At 31.8% G+C, this 16,812-nt stretch overlaps 1 protein-coding gene across 1 annotated transcript; it reads left to right on the forward strand.

Moving 5' to 3' along the window:
- Nucleotides 1-317: 317 nt before the first annotated feature.
- Nucleotides 318-14,038, forward strand: LOC105769544 (esterase). The gene is made up of 8 exons (XM_012590244.2): nt 318-397; nt 468-722; nt 1,813-2,025; nt 2,377-2,546; nt 2,642-2,906; nt 3,023-3,275; nt 12,135-12,220; nt 13,856-14,038. Exons 1-7 carry the CDS (start codon nt 361-363, stop codon nt 12,202-12,204), a joined length of 1,263 nt encoding a protein of 420 aa, XP_012445698.2. The 5' UTR covers nt 318-360; the 3' UTR covers nt 12,205-12,220; nt 13,856-14,038.
- The last annotated feature ends 2,774 nt before the right edge of the window (nt 14,039-16,812 follow it).

Consider the following 16,812-nt stretch of genomic DNA (forward strand, 5'->3'; position numbering starts at 1 on the left):
AGATTACTATACCCTTTTTCTCATAAAAATACAATTTCATGTATTTATAAGTCTATTGTTGTTATACATATACATAGAGAAGAATTCATTTTATAGTTTTACACATTTATATAATTTTAAATAATTAATATTTCAATAATTTCACAATCATATTCAAAGATATTGTGAAATTGATGTCTCAACTACCCAAAGGAAATTTAGGAGCAGATAGTTTAAAAAATTGCTTGTTGAAGATGAAGATTACAACTTTAATTTTATATTTAATTTTTTAATTAAGGTTTACAAATCATTTTTATTAATTATAGTAATTTAAATGAGCCTTCTAGACATCAGCAAAGATAGATATCACCGGCTATATAAATGATCATAGGAAAAACGTGTGAATCACAAACTAGAGGTAATGAAGAAATCTGTTATGTATCACTAGCTCTTGTGTTTATTTCTAACATCCCTTTCTTTTTCTCCAGGCACATGCATGGATCCTACCAGTACCATATTCAGTTTTCTTTCGCTTCTTTTATTTGGTTCTGCTACCAATTTCAATCGTGATTTACCTTCGGAAAGTTGTCGTTTTCCAGCGATTTTTAATTTCGGTGCCTCTAATTCCGATACCGGTGGCTACGCTGCCGCCTTCATTCAACTTAAGTCACCTAATGGAGACACCTTTTTCGGAATGCCGGCCGGGAGATTTTGTGATGGACGACTCATCGTTGATTTCACTGGTACTTGATTAATTATTCTCTCCATATTTTTTTATTAAAAAATACTAACAATTATATTATATTTATTATTTTTTTATTTTAACATTTATTAATAAAAGTATATTTTAAAGTGATTTTTTAGCTAATCATAGTTCCTCGTAAATTAAAAGATATTTCACATTTAAGCGTGTTTGAATTCAAGTCTCTTTATTGTTGCTACAACAATTGTACCAATTGAACTAAGATTTAATCCATGATTTAAAATGTTTTTTTGAATGAAAATAAATATTATATATTTTCATTACAAAAGATGTAAAAAAACTATCATTGATTAAAAGAAGTTACCATAATGTTACTTTTATTATTTAATAAAATTTAAATTTAATTATTTATTATTAATTAATTATAAAATTATAAAAATTTATAAACAACCTCATAAATTTAAATTTTAATATTTATATATTTGGGTAAACTACACCAATAATTACTCAATTGTTAATGTGTTTTTATTTTGGTCACTTAACTCCAAAAAGACTTCTATTTTAGCCATTTACATTATCGGTATTTAATATTTTGATAATTATTCCATTAAATAATGCTAGTTTGACCTGTATGAAGTTCCAACGTTCTAATGAATCAGAACCCAAAATTTTTCGAGAGAGAAGATAAACACATTTAAGCTTTTCATGCAGCTGTCAATGGAGTTACTTTACTGTATGATATCAATTCATGTTCTAATTTAGGGTTTAGCAGAATCATTAGGTGTTGAGACTTGAGCAACTAGGTTGAAATGGGTTTTTTTAAGTTTCATGTTTTAGTTTAAGAAGGATTTTTTAAAAGTTTTTTTCTAATTTTTAAAAATTAAAATTAAATTGATAAAATATATAAAGTGGAGGATTAAATTTATAGAATTTTTTAGAATTAAAATACAGATATTAAATATCAATAATAATTGTGATTAAAATAAAAAATACTAATAATTAGATGAATATAAATATAATTTATCTTATATGTTTCCAAGTTTCCTTCAAAGTTTCTTTTTCCTCATTAATTATGAGCAAGTTTAATTTAATTTAATTTAATTTCTGTTAGTGGCTATTATTGTGAACAGCTGAGAGTTTGGATTTGTCATTCCTAAGCTCTTACCTGAATTCACTAGCAATCAATTTCTCACATGGCGTGAATTTTGCGACGGCGTCTTCCACCATAAGATTACCGATGGCTGATGTTGTCCCCTATGGCCACGCCAGTCCATTCTACCTACCTTTACAATATTTACAATTTGCCCAGTTCAAAAATAGATCCCAAATTATTAGAAGACATGGTAAGTAATTTTGCACCTACATATTATATACCTCAAGTAAAGAATTGTATGAAACAATAATGTCATGTTAACTGTATCTCTTTTTTAATAATTTTATGTCACATTAGTATTTTTATCTTGAATTTCAATATTTTCATCTTAAAAATAAAATTCAAATTAAAATTCGAAATTCAAGATAAAATTATCGATATAGTATAAAACTATTGGAAATAGATAATATCTCCATACGTTATTGTAATTTAGTATAACAAATGAATTTGAATTTAGCATAATATTTTAATCATTGTCATCTTTAATTTCATTTTGACTTTAATTTTTCTTTAAGGCCATTGATATGTTTTTATTTTGTAGGAGGAATATATGCAAGTCTAATGCCAAGGGAGGAAACTTTTTCCAAGGCATTATACACTTTTGACATCGGCCAAAATGATCTCACGCAAAGTCTCTTCCTTAACATGACCATAGTGCAAGTTATCGCTGCCATCCCTGATATAGTCAACCACTTCTCAGACATTATCAAGGTTTCCTCAAATTAAAAAAAAATGTCACTAGTAATTCTTTGGTTTGTCATATTATACTAAAAAAAGGTTCAACGAATTTTATTCATGCACTGCAGAATCTATACAATTTAGGAGCAAGATCATTTTGGGTTTACAACACGAGGCCACTCGGCTGCTTTCCAAAAATTCTAACAAGTTTTCCATTAGCTGAAAAGGACTCTGTCGGTTGTGCCAAGCCATATAATCTATTAGCTCAACGTTTCAATGTCGAGTTGAAGAATGCATTGGCTCGACTTAGGATTGAGTTTCCTTTGGCTACAATTGTTTATGTAGACCTTTACGCCGCTCTATACTCTTTATACACTCATCCGACTAAAAATGGTAACAAAATACCGAAAGATACTAAATTATTACTGTTTTATTTCAGCTTAAACTTCTTATGTGCCAATTGATATGACCAACATAAGTCTTTTTTTTTTTTTTTGGAATGCTTGTAGGATTTGAACATCCTCTTGTTGCTTGTTGTGGTTATGGAGGTAAGTACAACTATAGCGAAGAGGCAATATGTGGAGGAAAAATTAGTGTTAATGGCAAAAACATTACGGTGGGATCATGTAAAGATCCATCAGTTCGAGTGAGTTGGGATGGAGTTCATTTCACTGAGGCTGCAAATAAGTTTGCTTTTGATCTTGTTTCGTCTGGAGATTTCTCAGATCCACCTATTCCTTTGAAACTGGCATGCCACCCTAGGTAAGCAGCATCTGGTGTTTTGTTTGGTGCTTCTTTGTTTTTGGTGAAAAAGAGATGATAAACGCTAAACTGCATTGATAAAACTGAAATAAAGAAAATCAATGTTTGTTTCTTTAAAATGAAACATGCATTGTAATGATAAAATCAAAAGAAGGAAAGTGTGAATTAATGTTTGGTCATAACATATTAAATTACTCATTCATCGCAAAGTCATCAATAAAAACATGTGAATCCTATTAAAACTATGCTATTATATATCTTTGTTAGGACTTGATAGTGATTGTATGTGGAGTTAAAATAATATTATGATAAATTCATTGAAGACTTAAAAGCATGTAACATACCACTTTATTTAATTACTCAACAATGTATAAAAAGAATATCAAATAATAGACTTTTGCAATAGTTCTTTATAGAACAATCTAATAATACCAAAATATGAAGAATAAAATAGAAGTTTTTCGTGTGTCTTTAGTATGTGATCTAAATGAAATCTAACTGCTGTTTATAAGAGTTTTCTGTTGGATCTAGTGTCTTAAGTGTAGTATTTTCGTCAATGTACACTTGTAATTTTTTTCAAACAGATTGGTTAATAAAACTAATTCATCGATTACGTTAATATATTTTGTATAATGTCCTTATATGGTTTTTGCATGAAAAGCAAAATGGAAGCAAATGTTGCTTATTAGTTGTCTAATGTTTAAACTAATACTAAGCAATATTATGGGGTCAGATGATAATACAGAAAAATAGCTTATACTAGTAGACCAATCTAAACATCTCCTTAGTCTAATAAAAAATGGGCAAACCAATTGAAAATCTAATATGTTGTCTATCAAATCCAATTGGGGAGATGTTTTGTCTTAGGCATCGGAGCAGGTGACTTTCAAAAGAGAGAGACATAGATGTGATTGACTGTGTAACACCCCTTACCCGAGACCTTTGCCGGAGTCGGGCACGAGGTGTTACCTGACTTAACTTACCAGTTCGGAGCATAAAAATTTGCTTTTAAAATTAATTCGCTCGCGTTCAATCAATATGTCCCTAAAAAGAGCACTCGAGACCCTAAAACATACAACAAAAATGATTCGGGTCCAAACCGGGAGCATTAAAAATTTTCTGAAAACTTAAACAAATTAAAATAATTTATTTCACTATTCACAATAAATCTGTCCACCTGCATAACTGTCACTAATTTAATTATAACTCGATTTACGAAATCAAAATTTAGATCCGTAAATTTTCCCTGAAACTAGACTCATATATCTTCTTACCATAAAATTTCTAGAATTTTTGGGTTAGCCAATTAGTATAGTTTATTCGTTAAAGTCTCCCCTGTTTCACTGTCCGACGGTTCTGACCTCTGTTCACTAAAAATCAATTATCTCTTTGTACAAAATTCATATGGTGCTTCCGCTTGTTTCTATTGAAAATAGACTAAGGAATCTAGACATATAAATTATAACTCATAATTCTTTCTGTACAATTTTTAATGATTTTCTAAAGTCAAAACAGGAGACTTCAAAAACCATTCTTACCCTGTCTCACTAAAATACAAATATCTAAAAATATATAACTCTTTTGCTTACTCTATTTCTTTCATGTGAAAATAGGCTCATTCAGCTTTAATTTCATTTCTCATTCAGCTTCTAATTCAATTTCCACCATTTTTGGTGATTTTTCAAAATCACGTCAATGCTGTTGTCCAAAAACTGTTCCATTGCAAATTTTTTTTTACTCTTTTATAGTTTCTTTGTATTAACTATCATTTAGGCATACACAGCACCAAAACATGTTCTTATATAGCCATTTCAATATTTAATCATTATCGAATATTTACTTACTACTCCTTAGCCATATCATAAGGATACACACAAAATGACCAAGTCCCTATACATGCCATATAAATCAAAAAGTTGTTTAACAAAATCTACTGGAATAAATCGGATAGTGTGATCGTTGATGTAGATCGATCCTCCAAACATATATATATATATATATATATATATATATATATATATATATATATATCGTCAATCTATAAAATCTATAAACACACACAAGTAAGCTTACGAAAGCTTAGTAAGTTCATAGGCTCATAATAAAATCTTATCAAAATTTCACTAACAATATTAATAAACAAATAAAAATTTAACATTTCCTGCCAACCACAATCTCAAACAATGAATTTACTCAATCAAACTCAATATCAGATGTCAACTTATATTCCAACATTTAGCTTCAATTGCATTTTTAAATACTTGTCAAATTAAGGATCGTCTTATGGATTTGAGTACATCATTTGCCCAGTGCCACGATTTGCTTGAATCTTTTACAATGCTATAACTCAGTATGGTTTCCTTCACTGAAATACCATACCTACTTTTCACAATTCAGTATGGTTTTCTTCACTGAAACACCATACCTACTTTTCACAACCCAGTATGGTTTTCTTCACTGAAACACCATACCTACTTTTCACAATTTGCCATGGATTCACCATGGACTTATTCGTAAATTCATCACTGATTACCAAACGTATGTACTCAATCTTGCGTATCCCTTAATTTGAACTAACAATCTCATTTTTTTTCTCATTTTTACCATAATCATAATTCAACAACAATATACGAATTGATACAATATATCATTCCCACATTAACAATTAATCATAAAATTTTAGCCGTATGAACTTGCCTAGGCCAATTTGTAGGAGTTGTAAAGGTTTAGGGACTAGTTTGATATTTTCTCTTTTTTGCGTTTATCTTCGAATTCCCGATCTATAATATAAAATTTTCCATTCATTAGCATCTAATTCAATACTAATTCACTTCGCAATTTATGCTCTTCAATTTTTAAAATTAGACCTTTACCCCAAAATTTATAATTTTTACAATTTAGTCCCTAGTCAATTAACACTTTAATTGAACAAATTTTTCCTCCAATAACACTTTATCTAATCACTTTAGACTACTATACAGCCTTTTATATTCAGAATTTAAGTACAAAACCCAATTTCTAACTTTTCACAATTTGGTCCTAAAATCATTTTCTACTAAAATCACTTAATAAAATCATAATATAATGAAATAAAACTTCAAATCTATAATAATTCATTATAAACTTCCATAAATTATTCATGATAACTTAAAAATCACCTATGGAATCAAAAACTAATGAATTTAATAGTTGGACCTAGTTGTAAAAGTCACAAAACATAAAAATTTCAAAGAAAAAGCAAGAATTGAACTCACATGGTATAAAAATATGTGAAAAAAGCTTGTTTCAAACCTCCTATGGCATTTTTTCTGATAAATTATGAAGAATTCTCTAGATTTTTCACTTTTGTCTTTGTTTTATATATTTAATTTGTAAAGTTTCCAATTTTGCCCTTGTTTCTCCTTACTTTCTTACTGATTTTTCTTGCCCAACCGTCCAGTCCATATAATTTGAGCCTAATTTCCTTTTAAATCCCTCCTTATTAGTCACTTAAGCTATTTAATCACAATTTAACAAATTTTACACTGTTTTCAATTTAGTCTTTTTTAGTTAATTAACTATCCAAACGTTAAAATTTTCTAACGGAACTTTTATACTAACTCAATTAAACTCCATAAATATTTATAAAAATATTTATGGCTCGACTTATGAATTTGAGGTCACGATACCTCGTTTTAGACCTAATTTACCTATTAAATTCTTTTTAAAACACAAAATTCACTAATTCAAGAATTCTTCTATAATCACACTTGTCTCATATGTATTTATTTATTAGATTTTAAAACTCACCGGTCAGATTTAGTGATCTCGAATCACTGTTTCCAACACTACTGAAAATTAGGCTGTTACAGACTAGACTGATAGTACATCAGATTGGACCAAAAAAGAAAAGATTCTAAATCTGTTTATGGATTTATTCACTTCTGCCATTCATGGTGTGACATACCTAAATCCTGAGTGGATGATAGACTATGCATATGTGACTCGTACACTTTGATGTAAGTAAAAACCTGTGTTTGAATATATAAAGAACCGAAAGCTAATGCGTTGGGTGTACGACTTCTGCAGTATGTAGCGTCATTCACAATAGTGAAATTCATAGTCCGAGACATGGGTAAATGATATCCTCTCATTGACATTACATGGTTGATGAAAAGTAAACATGGTCATGGATCGTTTGTCTTTGTGATAAATGACTTGATTATTATTTGGTAGTAATTGACTTTTCATGAAGGAAGATGTAATGATTACCATGAGATAAAATAGAATAATATTGGGAGAACGAATATTATCCCAAAGAGATTAAGGATATCCTATGAGGGTAACACACTTATGACAAGGTCATTGGGCTAACTAATCGAGTTGCTTTTGTAATGGTATACTGCTAGGGAGAGCTTAGTCACGATACTATAGTGAAATGACTTCTTGACTAAATGAGTTTATAATTAATAGATGAAAAACAAGAACTTAATTATAAATAATTGAGCCTGAATTGAATATGTACAATCTGATTCAACATGCAATTCATTTTTGGTTTATAATTAATAGATGAAAAACAAGAACTTAATTATAAATAATTGAGCCTGAACTGAACATGTCCAATCGGTCCCTCCGCTAGCTCGTTGAAACCAAAAATGAATTGCATGTTAAATCAGATGAATAGAAATTAACAAAATGTGAAATGGAGAAATAGGAAACATTTGGAAATGATTAAGGTTTTCTCCAAAATGAAAATGAAAATGAAAAATGAATATGACCTGAAAAATGAATTTATGTTTTTCTGAATTAAATAAAGATCGAAAATAGAAATAAATCATTTGATCATAGTGAACTGTTGAATGCAAAAATATTAAATATATTTTTTATAGATACTTTTACGGTGAAGTTGTCATGATTTTAACGAAATTAGAATTGGGTTGAGAAAATTATTTAATTGGAAATATATTGAAGTTTATTTTTGGGAAATAAAAAATAAATATTGGGTTGGATCAAATTATAAAGTATTTGGTTAAAATCTCGAAAATTACTATAATTGGACTTCGATATGGAAGAGGCTCAACAGCCCCTTATGTAACAAGGGGGGACGGCAAACCCTAGTATCATTAACTAAGGTTACCACCCCCTACATCCTAGTTGAACTAGGATTTCACTTTTTAAGTTGAAATAAACTTCTACAATTAACAAGAGTTCTACATTCTATCCCTATAAATAGATGAGATTGATAGAGCTATTGACACAAGTTCTAGATATTGTTATTCTTCCCAAAAATAGAGAGACTTTTATTTTCTAAGAATTAAATATCATTTTCGGAATAACGATTTTGTCGAGTTCTATTTGAGAAGAGAATTTTCTTTTTTCACCCTAAAAGAAAAGAAAACTATTTCTAGTTCTGTGTTTGATTCAAATTGTTCAAATCAACACTCGAAGAATTCGTGGTACGAGAATAGCGGAGAAGATCGTTTGGTTAGAAGTTGGAAACGATAAGGATCCATCTATCCGAAAACACATGTATGATTTCGGTCTAGGGCTTATTGCTATAAATATCGCAAACTGAGTTGGTCTTCAAAATTTTTATTTTCCGCTATGCAAGAAAACCATTTTCAAACCAGATTTTTTCCCAACATTTTCATGTCTCTTTAGACATGCATAACTCTCCAATAGTTGTCTTTGCAATAATAATAACTATTCAATAGATATTTATTCGAATAGTCACAACTCTGTCAATAATAAAGTGATATAACTTTTAATAACTATGAGAGTTCATTAGTTTAACTTATATTGGATTATTTTATAACTTTCACTTATAAATATTGAAATATATTAAATATTTTGAATATGTTCCAAAGCAAAAAAATGCTTTTTGAATGGCCTCTCTCTTGATCTTGAGAATGACAAGCTCAGATTCTACAATCTAGCTATCTCAAACTTCTTCAATCGTGCCTTATTGTCAATCTACAAATAAAAGTAGTAATTAAAGTGAAGGAATGATGGATAAATGAGTTGAAACAATGGAAATTGATCCAGAGACGATTGCTCTAGAAACTAACAATCCGGGTAAGGCTACAAAAAAAGTGAGGCGGCAAGAAGATGACCTTCTTGATGAAGGTGACAAGTGTCGAGACCTCCTAAGAAAAATAGAATCTCATTTAAAGACAAGTTAATGAATTCATGGAGAGGGGTGCATGTGAAATGGTAGAATCTGATGAAGATGGTTTTAATTTAAATTGGGGAGATGTGATAATTGAGCAGGTGAATAGGATCCCTTCCACTAGATTATTTAATAGAGTCCATGAGTTAGTTGAAAGGAGCATACCCAAAATGCTAATTCTTAAACTTTTGGGGAGGTAGATAGGACTCAACGCCCTTTAGAATAAAGCAATTACAATATGGAATCCATCACAACAGGTTCCTAGAAAATGATTATTTTATGGGTAGATTTAGATCCATCAATGACTATATCAATGTTTTACTAGAAGGGCCAATGACAATCAATGGGCAACTTTAAACCTTGATTTCTCAACCTCCTAGCCTAATTTGTAAGAGGTTGTGGCTTGGATGAAGATATCAAGGTTGTTGAGTTCTTTATACAACAAAAGTATACTTTGAGTGATTGGAGATGCAATTGAGAGAGTACTTAAAATTAATTTCCAAATGAACAATGGTAACTGGGGTCAAATTTCTTGTATGACATTAAGCTTGAACTTGTGACAACCTTTGGTTTCAAAATTATAAATCAAAAGGTCTTTTCAAGGATTTGAATATAAAGCTTTTTTGTTTTAATTGTGGTAAATACGGACACAGTTTTTCTGGTAACTCAAAAGCAAGGTAGAAACTATGTTTGGAAAGTAATAACTTCAGTCCAAAGATGGTGATGGAAAGGAGAAATCGATGACAAACGGGGAAAGAGATGAACATTGGGGTCAAGAAACAATGAGTAACGAATAAGGGTCTAGATGTAAATTTGGTTGAAAAAGATAATGAAGGGGCATTAAATTGAATAATAAGAGAGCTATTAATCTTGATCTAAAGCCCAAACACAATTTATCAATAGGATAAACGGGTCAATTAAGAAAGGCTCCAATAAGGGAAGTGAATAAGGTCGAGCAAGTAAGAGGTCTAAATGAAATCCAATTTAAAGCCCAGTTAGTTGCTTCATCGTTGGATGGAATAAAACACTCTATAGTGATTATGGATGAAAATGATGATCCAAAATATTAATTCAGGTGATTTCGAAAAAAAATAAAAAATCAACACTACTAAAACCACCTAATAAACCAATGGTAAAAAGATGGCAAGATGGGTAAAATGTTCAATTTTGGGTACAAAGGCTTAACCTAGCTCCAAGTAAAAAAGCTATGGAAATTATAGTGGGTCAAGTAAACGTAGCCATTGAATCCAATGACGCTATTATATGAGTGGAAAAAGCTAAAAAGCTTGGTGATGAGGTCAATTATGGGAACGTCCACGCATTGTAAGATATGAGGTTAATTATGGCCTGCAATATGCATGCCTATGATATGATTGAGTTGTGAAAGAATATTACATAGATTATGAGCCGAATTGTTTCTTTTTTAGAAACTAGATTGAGTAGCTTGCAAGTTGAAAAACTGATTTCTATGTTGGGTTTCAAATTTTTGCAATGTATTGAAGACTAAGGCTTTCTAAATTGTAGTGTATTAGGTGTGCTGGAATGCCTCTATGTCTTCAGAAATTATGTATTACCACTTCCAATTCGTCTACCTTAGAGTGAAGAATGTGTCAAAACTCATGTTGCTAGTTAGAATTGATTGAGAAGAGAGCCATCAAACAACTTGAGCTTTTAGATTGTTTTGGATGGTTTGAGCATAATTCCTTTATTGATTTGGTTTACAAATCATGGAATAAATTGGGGTATTTTATTTGAAAACATTGAAGCTGTAACAACCCGGTTTTGACCCTAATTGGAATAGTGGTTTCGGGACCACAAATTCGAGTCAGAAAAATATTTTAATATTATTTTTTTTAGTCTACAGTATGTTAATTTATATGTGTGAAAATTTCGTGTGAAAATTTTATCGTTGGTGTGCTCGATTTAATTAAAAGGATTTAATCGTGTAAAATGCAAAATTAGCATGCTACATGCAAAGGTACCTATTTGCTATGATTTTTATTATATGGAGTCCTTATGTTGTAATTTAATCATTAGAATTATGCATGGACAAAAATAGACAACCATTAAATAGTTTTCTAATTAAACCATTAAGGTTAAAATTGTAAAATGTATATTAATATGTATTAAATAAATAAATAATGGCCATGCATGTGTTCATCTTTCTTGGCCGATTCTAAGAAGAAAAAATAAAGCTTTGGAAGCTTTAAACATTCGGCACCTTTGGGAGCTTAATTCGGGTATGTGTTTTGTTCGGTTTTCGATAATTTTTACGTTTTTGAGATCGTTGCTTTGTGTTCTTCAAAACCCATGTTTTAATTTTGTGAATTGTTGATGATTTTGAATGTGCCATTGATGAATGCTTGGACTTTGTGATAGTTGATGATGAAAAATGAAAGATATGTGATAGATTAATATGTTTTGTTTTGGAATTTTTAGTGAAATTGAGTAAATAGGGCTAAATTGTGAAATTAATTTTTTGGGGACTAAAATGTGAAATAAATGTAATGTGTGGACTTGTATGAGAACCATGAATATTCGGCCCTTGTGTGGTATGGGCAAATTTTGTATAAATTGTGTTTTATGCAATAGGGAGTAAATTGCAAAAAGGTGTAAATATTAGGGGAAAAATAGTAATTTGCCAAATTATGTGTTTTTGGATTAAATTGAATGTGTTAATAAATAAATTATCTTATTTTGAATATATTTAGTTCGAGAACCAAAGAAACCGGAGTTAGATCGGGGAAAAGCCAAATTAGTCAAATAATCATCCGATTTTGATTTTCCATCGTCCGAGGTAAGTCTATTAGCTATTTAATTTTATTAAATCAGCATATGAGCATGTATATCAATGGCATGTGTGTTGAGTTGATTTTAAAAGTATAAAATTGGAATTGAAAGTATGAAATTATATATATATATATATATATATATATGCTAGATTCGAATGACTATGAATATGCAAATATGCATATGAATGTCCTTGAAATAAATTTAGGTATGAACATATATGTACAAATTATATTCGAATATACATGTATATACATGTAAAATTTGTTGTATTGAAATTAGGTATGAAATTACAAAGGTATGAGATATATTCGAACATGTGTGTGTGTGTGTGTGTGTGAATAAGGTGTGAATTTAGTATAAAATAGTTGTATAAGTTGGAGAGAATAAGTATGTATACTTATGAATAAATATTTATATTGAGTATAAGTATGAAATTATATTTATATATATATATATATATATATATTAAATTGAATATGTATGAGTATATAGGTATATGTTCTTGTTTGAATATAAGTATAGAGTAATATATGTTTGTTAGATTGAATATGCATATATGTACATGTATAAGGTCCTGTATTGAGATGGTATATGAAATTGTATGGGTATATATGGAATTCAAATGTTAAAGGTATCTAGTATATTATAAGTTAAATTTTATGATATTAGAAGTGGAATCTAAAGTATGAGGTTATATATACATAAATGTGTTTTGGTTGAATTATTGAGTTATTTAAGTTAGATTTGATAATTGGGATTTATATTTATCCATGTGTTTTAAAGATATAAGTTATGAATATTGAGCTGAATTTTGTGTGGATTTTATATACAAATAAGAGATACAACTTCGTGAATTGAGATTCTTTTGTTAAAGCTCAAGATCAATCGATTTATTGTCGTGAAATTATTCAGACTATATGTCTAGCGTGCTAAGTGCTTGGTGAATTGAATCGAGCTATAAGCCTAGCAGGCTAAGTCTTTGGTGAACTGAATCGGGCTATAAGCCTAGCAGGCTAAGTCTTGGAACCGAATCGGGCTATAAGCCTAGCAGGCTAAGTGCCGTGAACCTGAATTAGACTTTAAACCTAGTAGATGAAGTGCTAGTGAATCTGTTTAAATTAAGTGATTATATGCATTGGGTATAAATATATATATATATATATATGCTTTTGATTATATATAATGGACAAATATATGAACATTTGTTTCAATGTGTTTGATGAGTGTATAAACGTTTGAATCTTTGTGATTATTGAGTATGTGCATATATTGGTTGTCATGAAATTGTTGGATATATATATATATGAACGCATTCGACATATGTGGATTATAATTGTATAAGTGTATCGGCACTTGTAATTGATAAATATAAAAATATGTTATTGGTATATGTATTTGGAAATTTATATATAAATGGATCGATGAAGTGCGAACGAAAAATACACTAGAAATCAGTATATGCAGTTAATGATTATGTTGGTAACTTGATTATATGCATATAATGTCTATACATATGTTTGTTTATGTGTATGAGTTAAATATACATTCTTTTATATGTATTTTAGATATGCTATAAACTTACTAAGCTATGAAAGCTTACTTTGATTGTTTTTGTCCATTTGATTTATAAATTTTGGAGACGCGTTACGAGCTCGGGGATCATCAGCATAGTCTATCACACTATCGACTTCTTTTGGTATTTTGTTAAAATTTTGAACTCGACCTTATGGCATGTATAGGTTTGAATATGATTTTGGTTAGATTTGGATTGTAAAATATAAATAGCCATGAGAAAATGGTTTAATTTCCATGTTTGTGATCAGTTTGGTTTTTTTTTTTAAATGGTTGTGTTTGTTTGGTTATGCCTCGTAACCCTAATTCGGCAACGGATACGGGTTAGGGGTGTTACAGAAGCCTTCACCAAGGCAAAATGGGTGTGGAACAAACAAGTCTTTGGGATTATTAGAGTTCTTAAGCAAAAAATAATGTTGAGATTAACAAGTATTCAAGCGGCATGGTTCTAATAGATTTATTGAGTTTTAAATTAAACTTCAAGCTCCAAGAAGTTATTAATTATGAATACTTATTTCCGAATAAAAAATCTCGTTTAGATTGGTTCATGTTGGGAAACATAAAAACCAATATTTTCATGAGACGATAAAGATTTGAAGAAAACATAACAAGATTGAGGTATTGAGGCTATCAAATGGCAAGTGGTGTTATTAGGAGGTACTCAAGGAAGAGGTAATTAATTATTTTATAAAACTATATGAGGACGATAATATTGCTCCGGTGGGTTTCCATTACAGGTTAGTTTGCAGGAATTTCGAAAAAAGACTTGGATTTCTTTTAAACTGAGATGTTTCTAATGATGTCATATAAAATGTGTTATTTTTTATTGCCTGTTAAAGGCTTCAAGTATTGATGGACTTTAGACGAAGGTTTTTATAACAATAGCAAGTTGTAGGGAATTTAATATGCACTTTGGTGAATGAGGTGCTTCTGTCACGGGGCTAGACCTTTCGTCTCGCAATCCGTGCGGCCTTAGGCGATCCGTTCGTCCAAACTCACCCAAGTCAGCCTTAACTCCTAAAAGAGAGGATTCTTTTAGAACTCTTCCAAGGCACCAATTTGTATAGCGGAAGCGATTGTGCCAAAAGAAGCCACAAGAGAACAACAGAAAGCTAAAGAAAGAAAGCACACAAAGTGTTTGAGTAAATGCTCAAGAATTCTATTACTCTTAAGAATTCAAGCTACAATGGATAATTTACAAATGAGGGGGAGGCTCTCTAGTTATAGTTGAGCTCCCCCAAAATCGACGGTCAAGATACATGTACATCGACGGACGAGATTCACTATATCCCTTGATTTTAGGGATTTACAAGATTTGCCATATCAAATCTAATCTAATCTTACAAGATATGATTCTATTATATCTTCTAAGATTAGTTACCAAAATTGCCTAAGTTGCCATGTCTTCATCATTGGGCCAACCAGGCTTCAATCTGATAGGCTTCTTTAGTGGCTCTCTGAATCGGGCCAGTTCTTGTGGGCTAAATGTCCCCCATCTAATCGATAGACCTCTATGGGGCACATCTTGTGCCATGGTCACGGGCTTTGCACTTTGGCCCGTGACATTCTCCCCCACCCATTCTCGCAACGCCCTCGTTGCGACTTCTGGATGACACTGACTTGATTCATCTTTTCTCGTTGCCTCGGGTTGTCCCTTCCTTCGGAACTTATGCCTCGGCTTCCGTCGCCTCTTATCTTGAACCGTTGCACTCGTCGGTACATTCTGTTGGCAAGAAGCCTCTGCTTTAACTTGCCCCAATTTTGACTTGTTTCTGTTGGAATCCCCTCGATTCTCATACCTCAGCTTCGTACCGCCCACAGTTCCTTGGCCTCCTCGCTTATGAACTTTGAAAGGGCCCCTACGACCTTGCCAATCCAACAAGTCAAAATTCAAAACACTATCAGAGTGTTTGCAATGTACCTTACTCGCAGCATTTACTCGTCTCGACTGTCTTTGCATTGCTCATTTTCCCTTGGAGCCCGATGCACAACCCACCTTTCCCAAAGGTGTCAGTTCCACAGTCGATCCCACAGGCTTCATATCGGTCCCTTGTGCCACTAACACTTCCGAAGGGGCTTTCGTAGCATTCCATTTCGACGATTTAATGTTTCTCCCATACGAAACATCTTCGACTAGTTGGATTGACTATAACACCTTAGTCCCAACTTTCACATCCCGATGCACCGGCACAATACTCTTTGTTGATGGACCGGTGGCAATATGGATTTGATCGGCCCATAGTTGCAAAGTTGCCTGAATCCTGACAAGGAAGTTTAAGCCAAGCACAAAATCGTAATCATCTAATTGGATTACCTCGAATTCTTCCTTGCTCTTCCATTCGCCGATTTGTTGTTCCACATCACGAACTACTCCCACAGTTGGGGCTTTTTCAGAAGTTGCTACCTTGAGCTTCTTATTCGATTTTCTAATCGACAGACCAAGCTTCTTCGCAGCCTTTTCCGACATGAACAAGTCCAATGCTCCCGTGTCAATAAGAGCACTCCGCTTCTGACCCGCAATGTTGATGTCCACAAACATCAACCCATTTTCATTCCTCTTCCCAGGAATGAGCACTATCGAATTGACTTTCGATGTGTTTCCCTCGGTAGGCTTCGCCTCCTCTTTCGGCTCATCCTTCTTTGCCGAAATCATCACTTTATTTGGACATTTACGCGCCATGTGTGGTCATTGACAAAGGAAGCATTTCATCTTCTTCCTCTTGTCTCTTGGGTTGTCTAATCCCCGCTTCGCATCTCGTGGTTTCCCATTGCCACTTGTGCTATCAGTACTGTTACCCCCATCGCTATGTCCCTCTTCATCTTTTTCATGGTTTCTCTCACCATTGCCCCTTCCATTGGGCTTAGATGCCTCAAGCTTGTCTCCCACCGGATCAAGCTCAACAAAGGACTCTGCTTCGGCCATGGCTACAGTAAGTTCGGTGATTCCTTGCCTTCGCAACTCATGCTTTGCCCACGGCTTTAACCCATCCTCGAACCAATAGAAAGCTTCTTTCTTACTCAAGT

This window comes from Gossypium raimondii, chromosome 7 (genome assembly GCF_025698545.1).
Source record: "Gossypium raimondii isolate GPD5lz chromosome 7, ASM2569854v1, whole genome shotgun sequence".
NCBI classification, from domain to species: Eukaryota; Viridiplantae; Streptophyta; class Magnoliopsida; order Malvales; family Malvaceae; genus Gossypium; species Gossypium raimondii.

What these genes read in the sequence shown, in the direction of transcription:
- LOC105769544 (XM_012590244.2), top strand. Translation starts at nt 361, where the DNA reads ATGATCATAGGAAAAACGTGTGAATCACAAACTAGAG. An exon ending in GTGTGAATCACAAACTAGAG is followed by an intron (nt 398 to 467) that starts GTAATGAAGAAA and finishes CTTTTTCTCCAG; the next exon opens with GCACATGCATGGATCCTACC. An exon ending in ACTTCTCAGACATTATCAAG is followed by an intron (nt 2,547 to 2,641) that starts GTTTCCTCAAAT and finishes CATGCACTGCAG; the next exon opens with AATCTATACAATTTAGGAGC.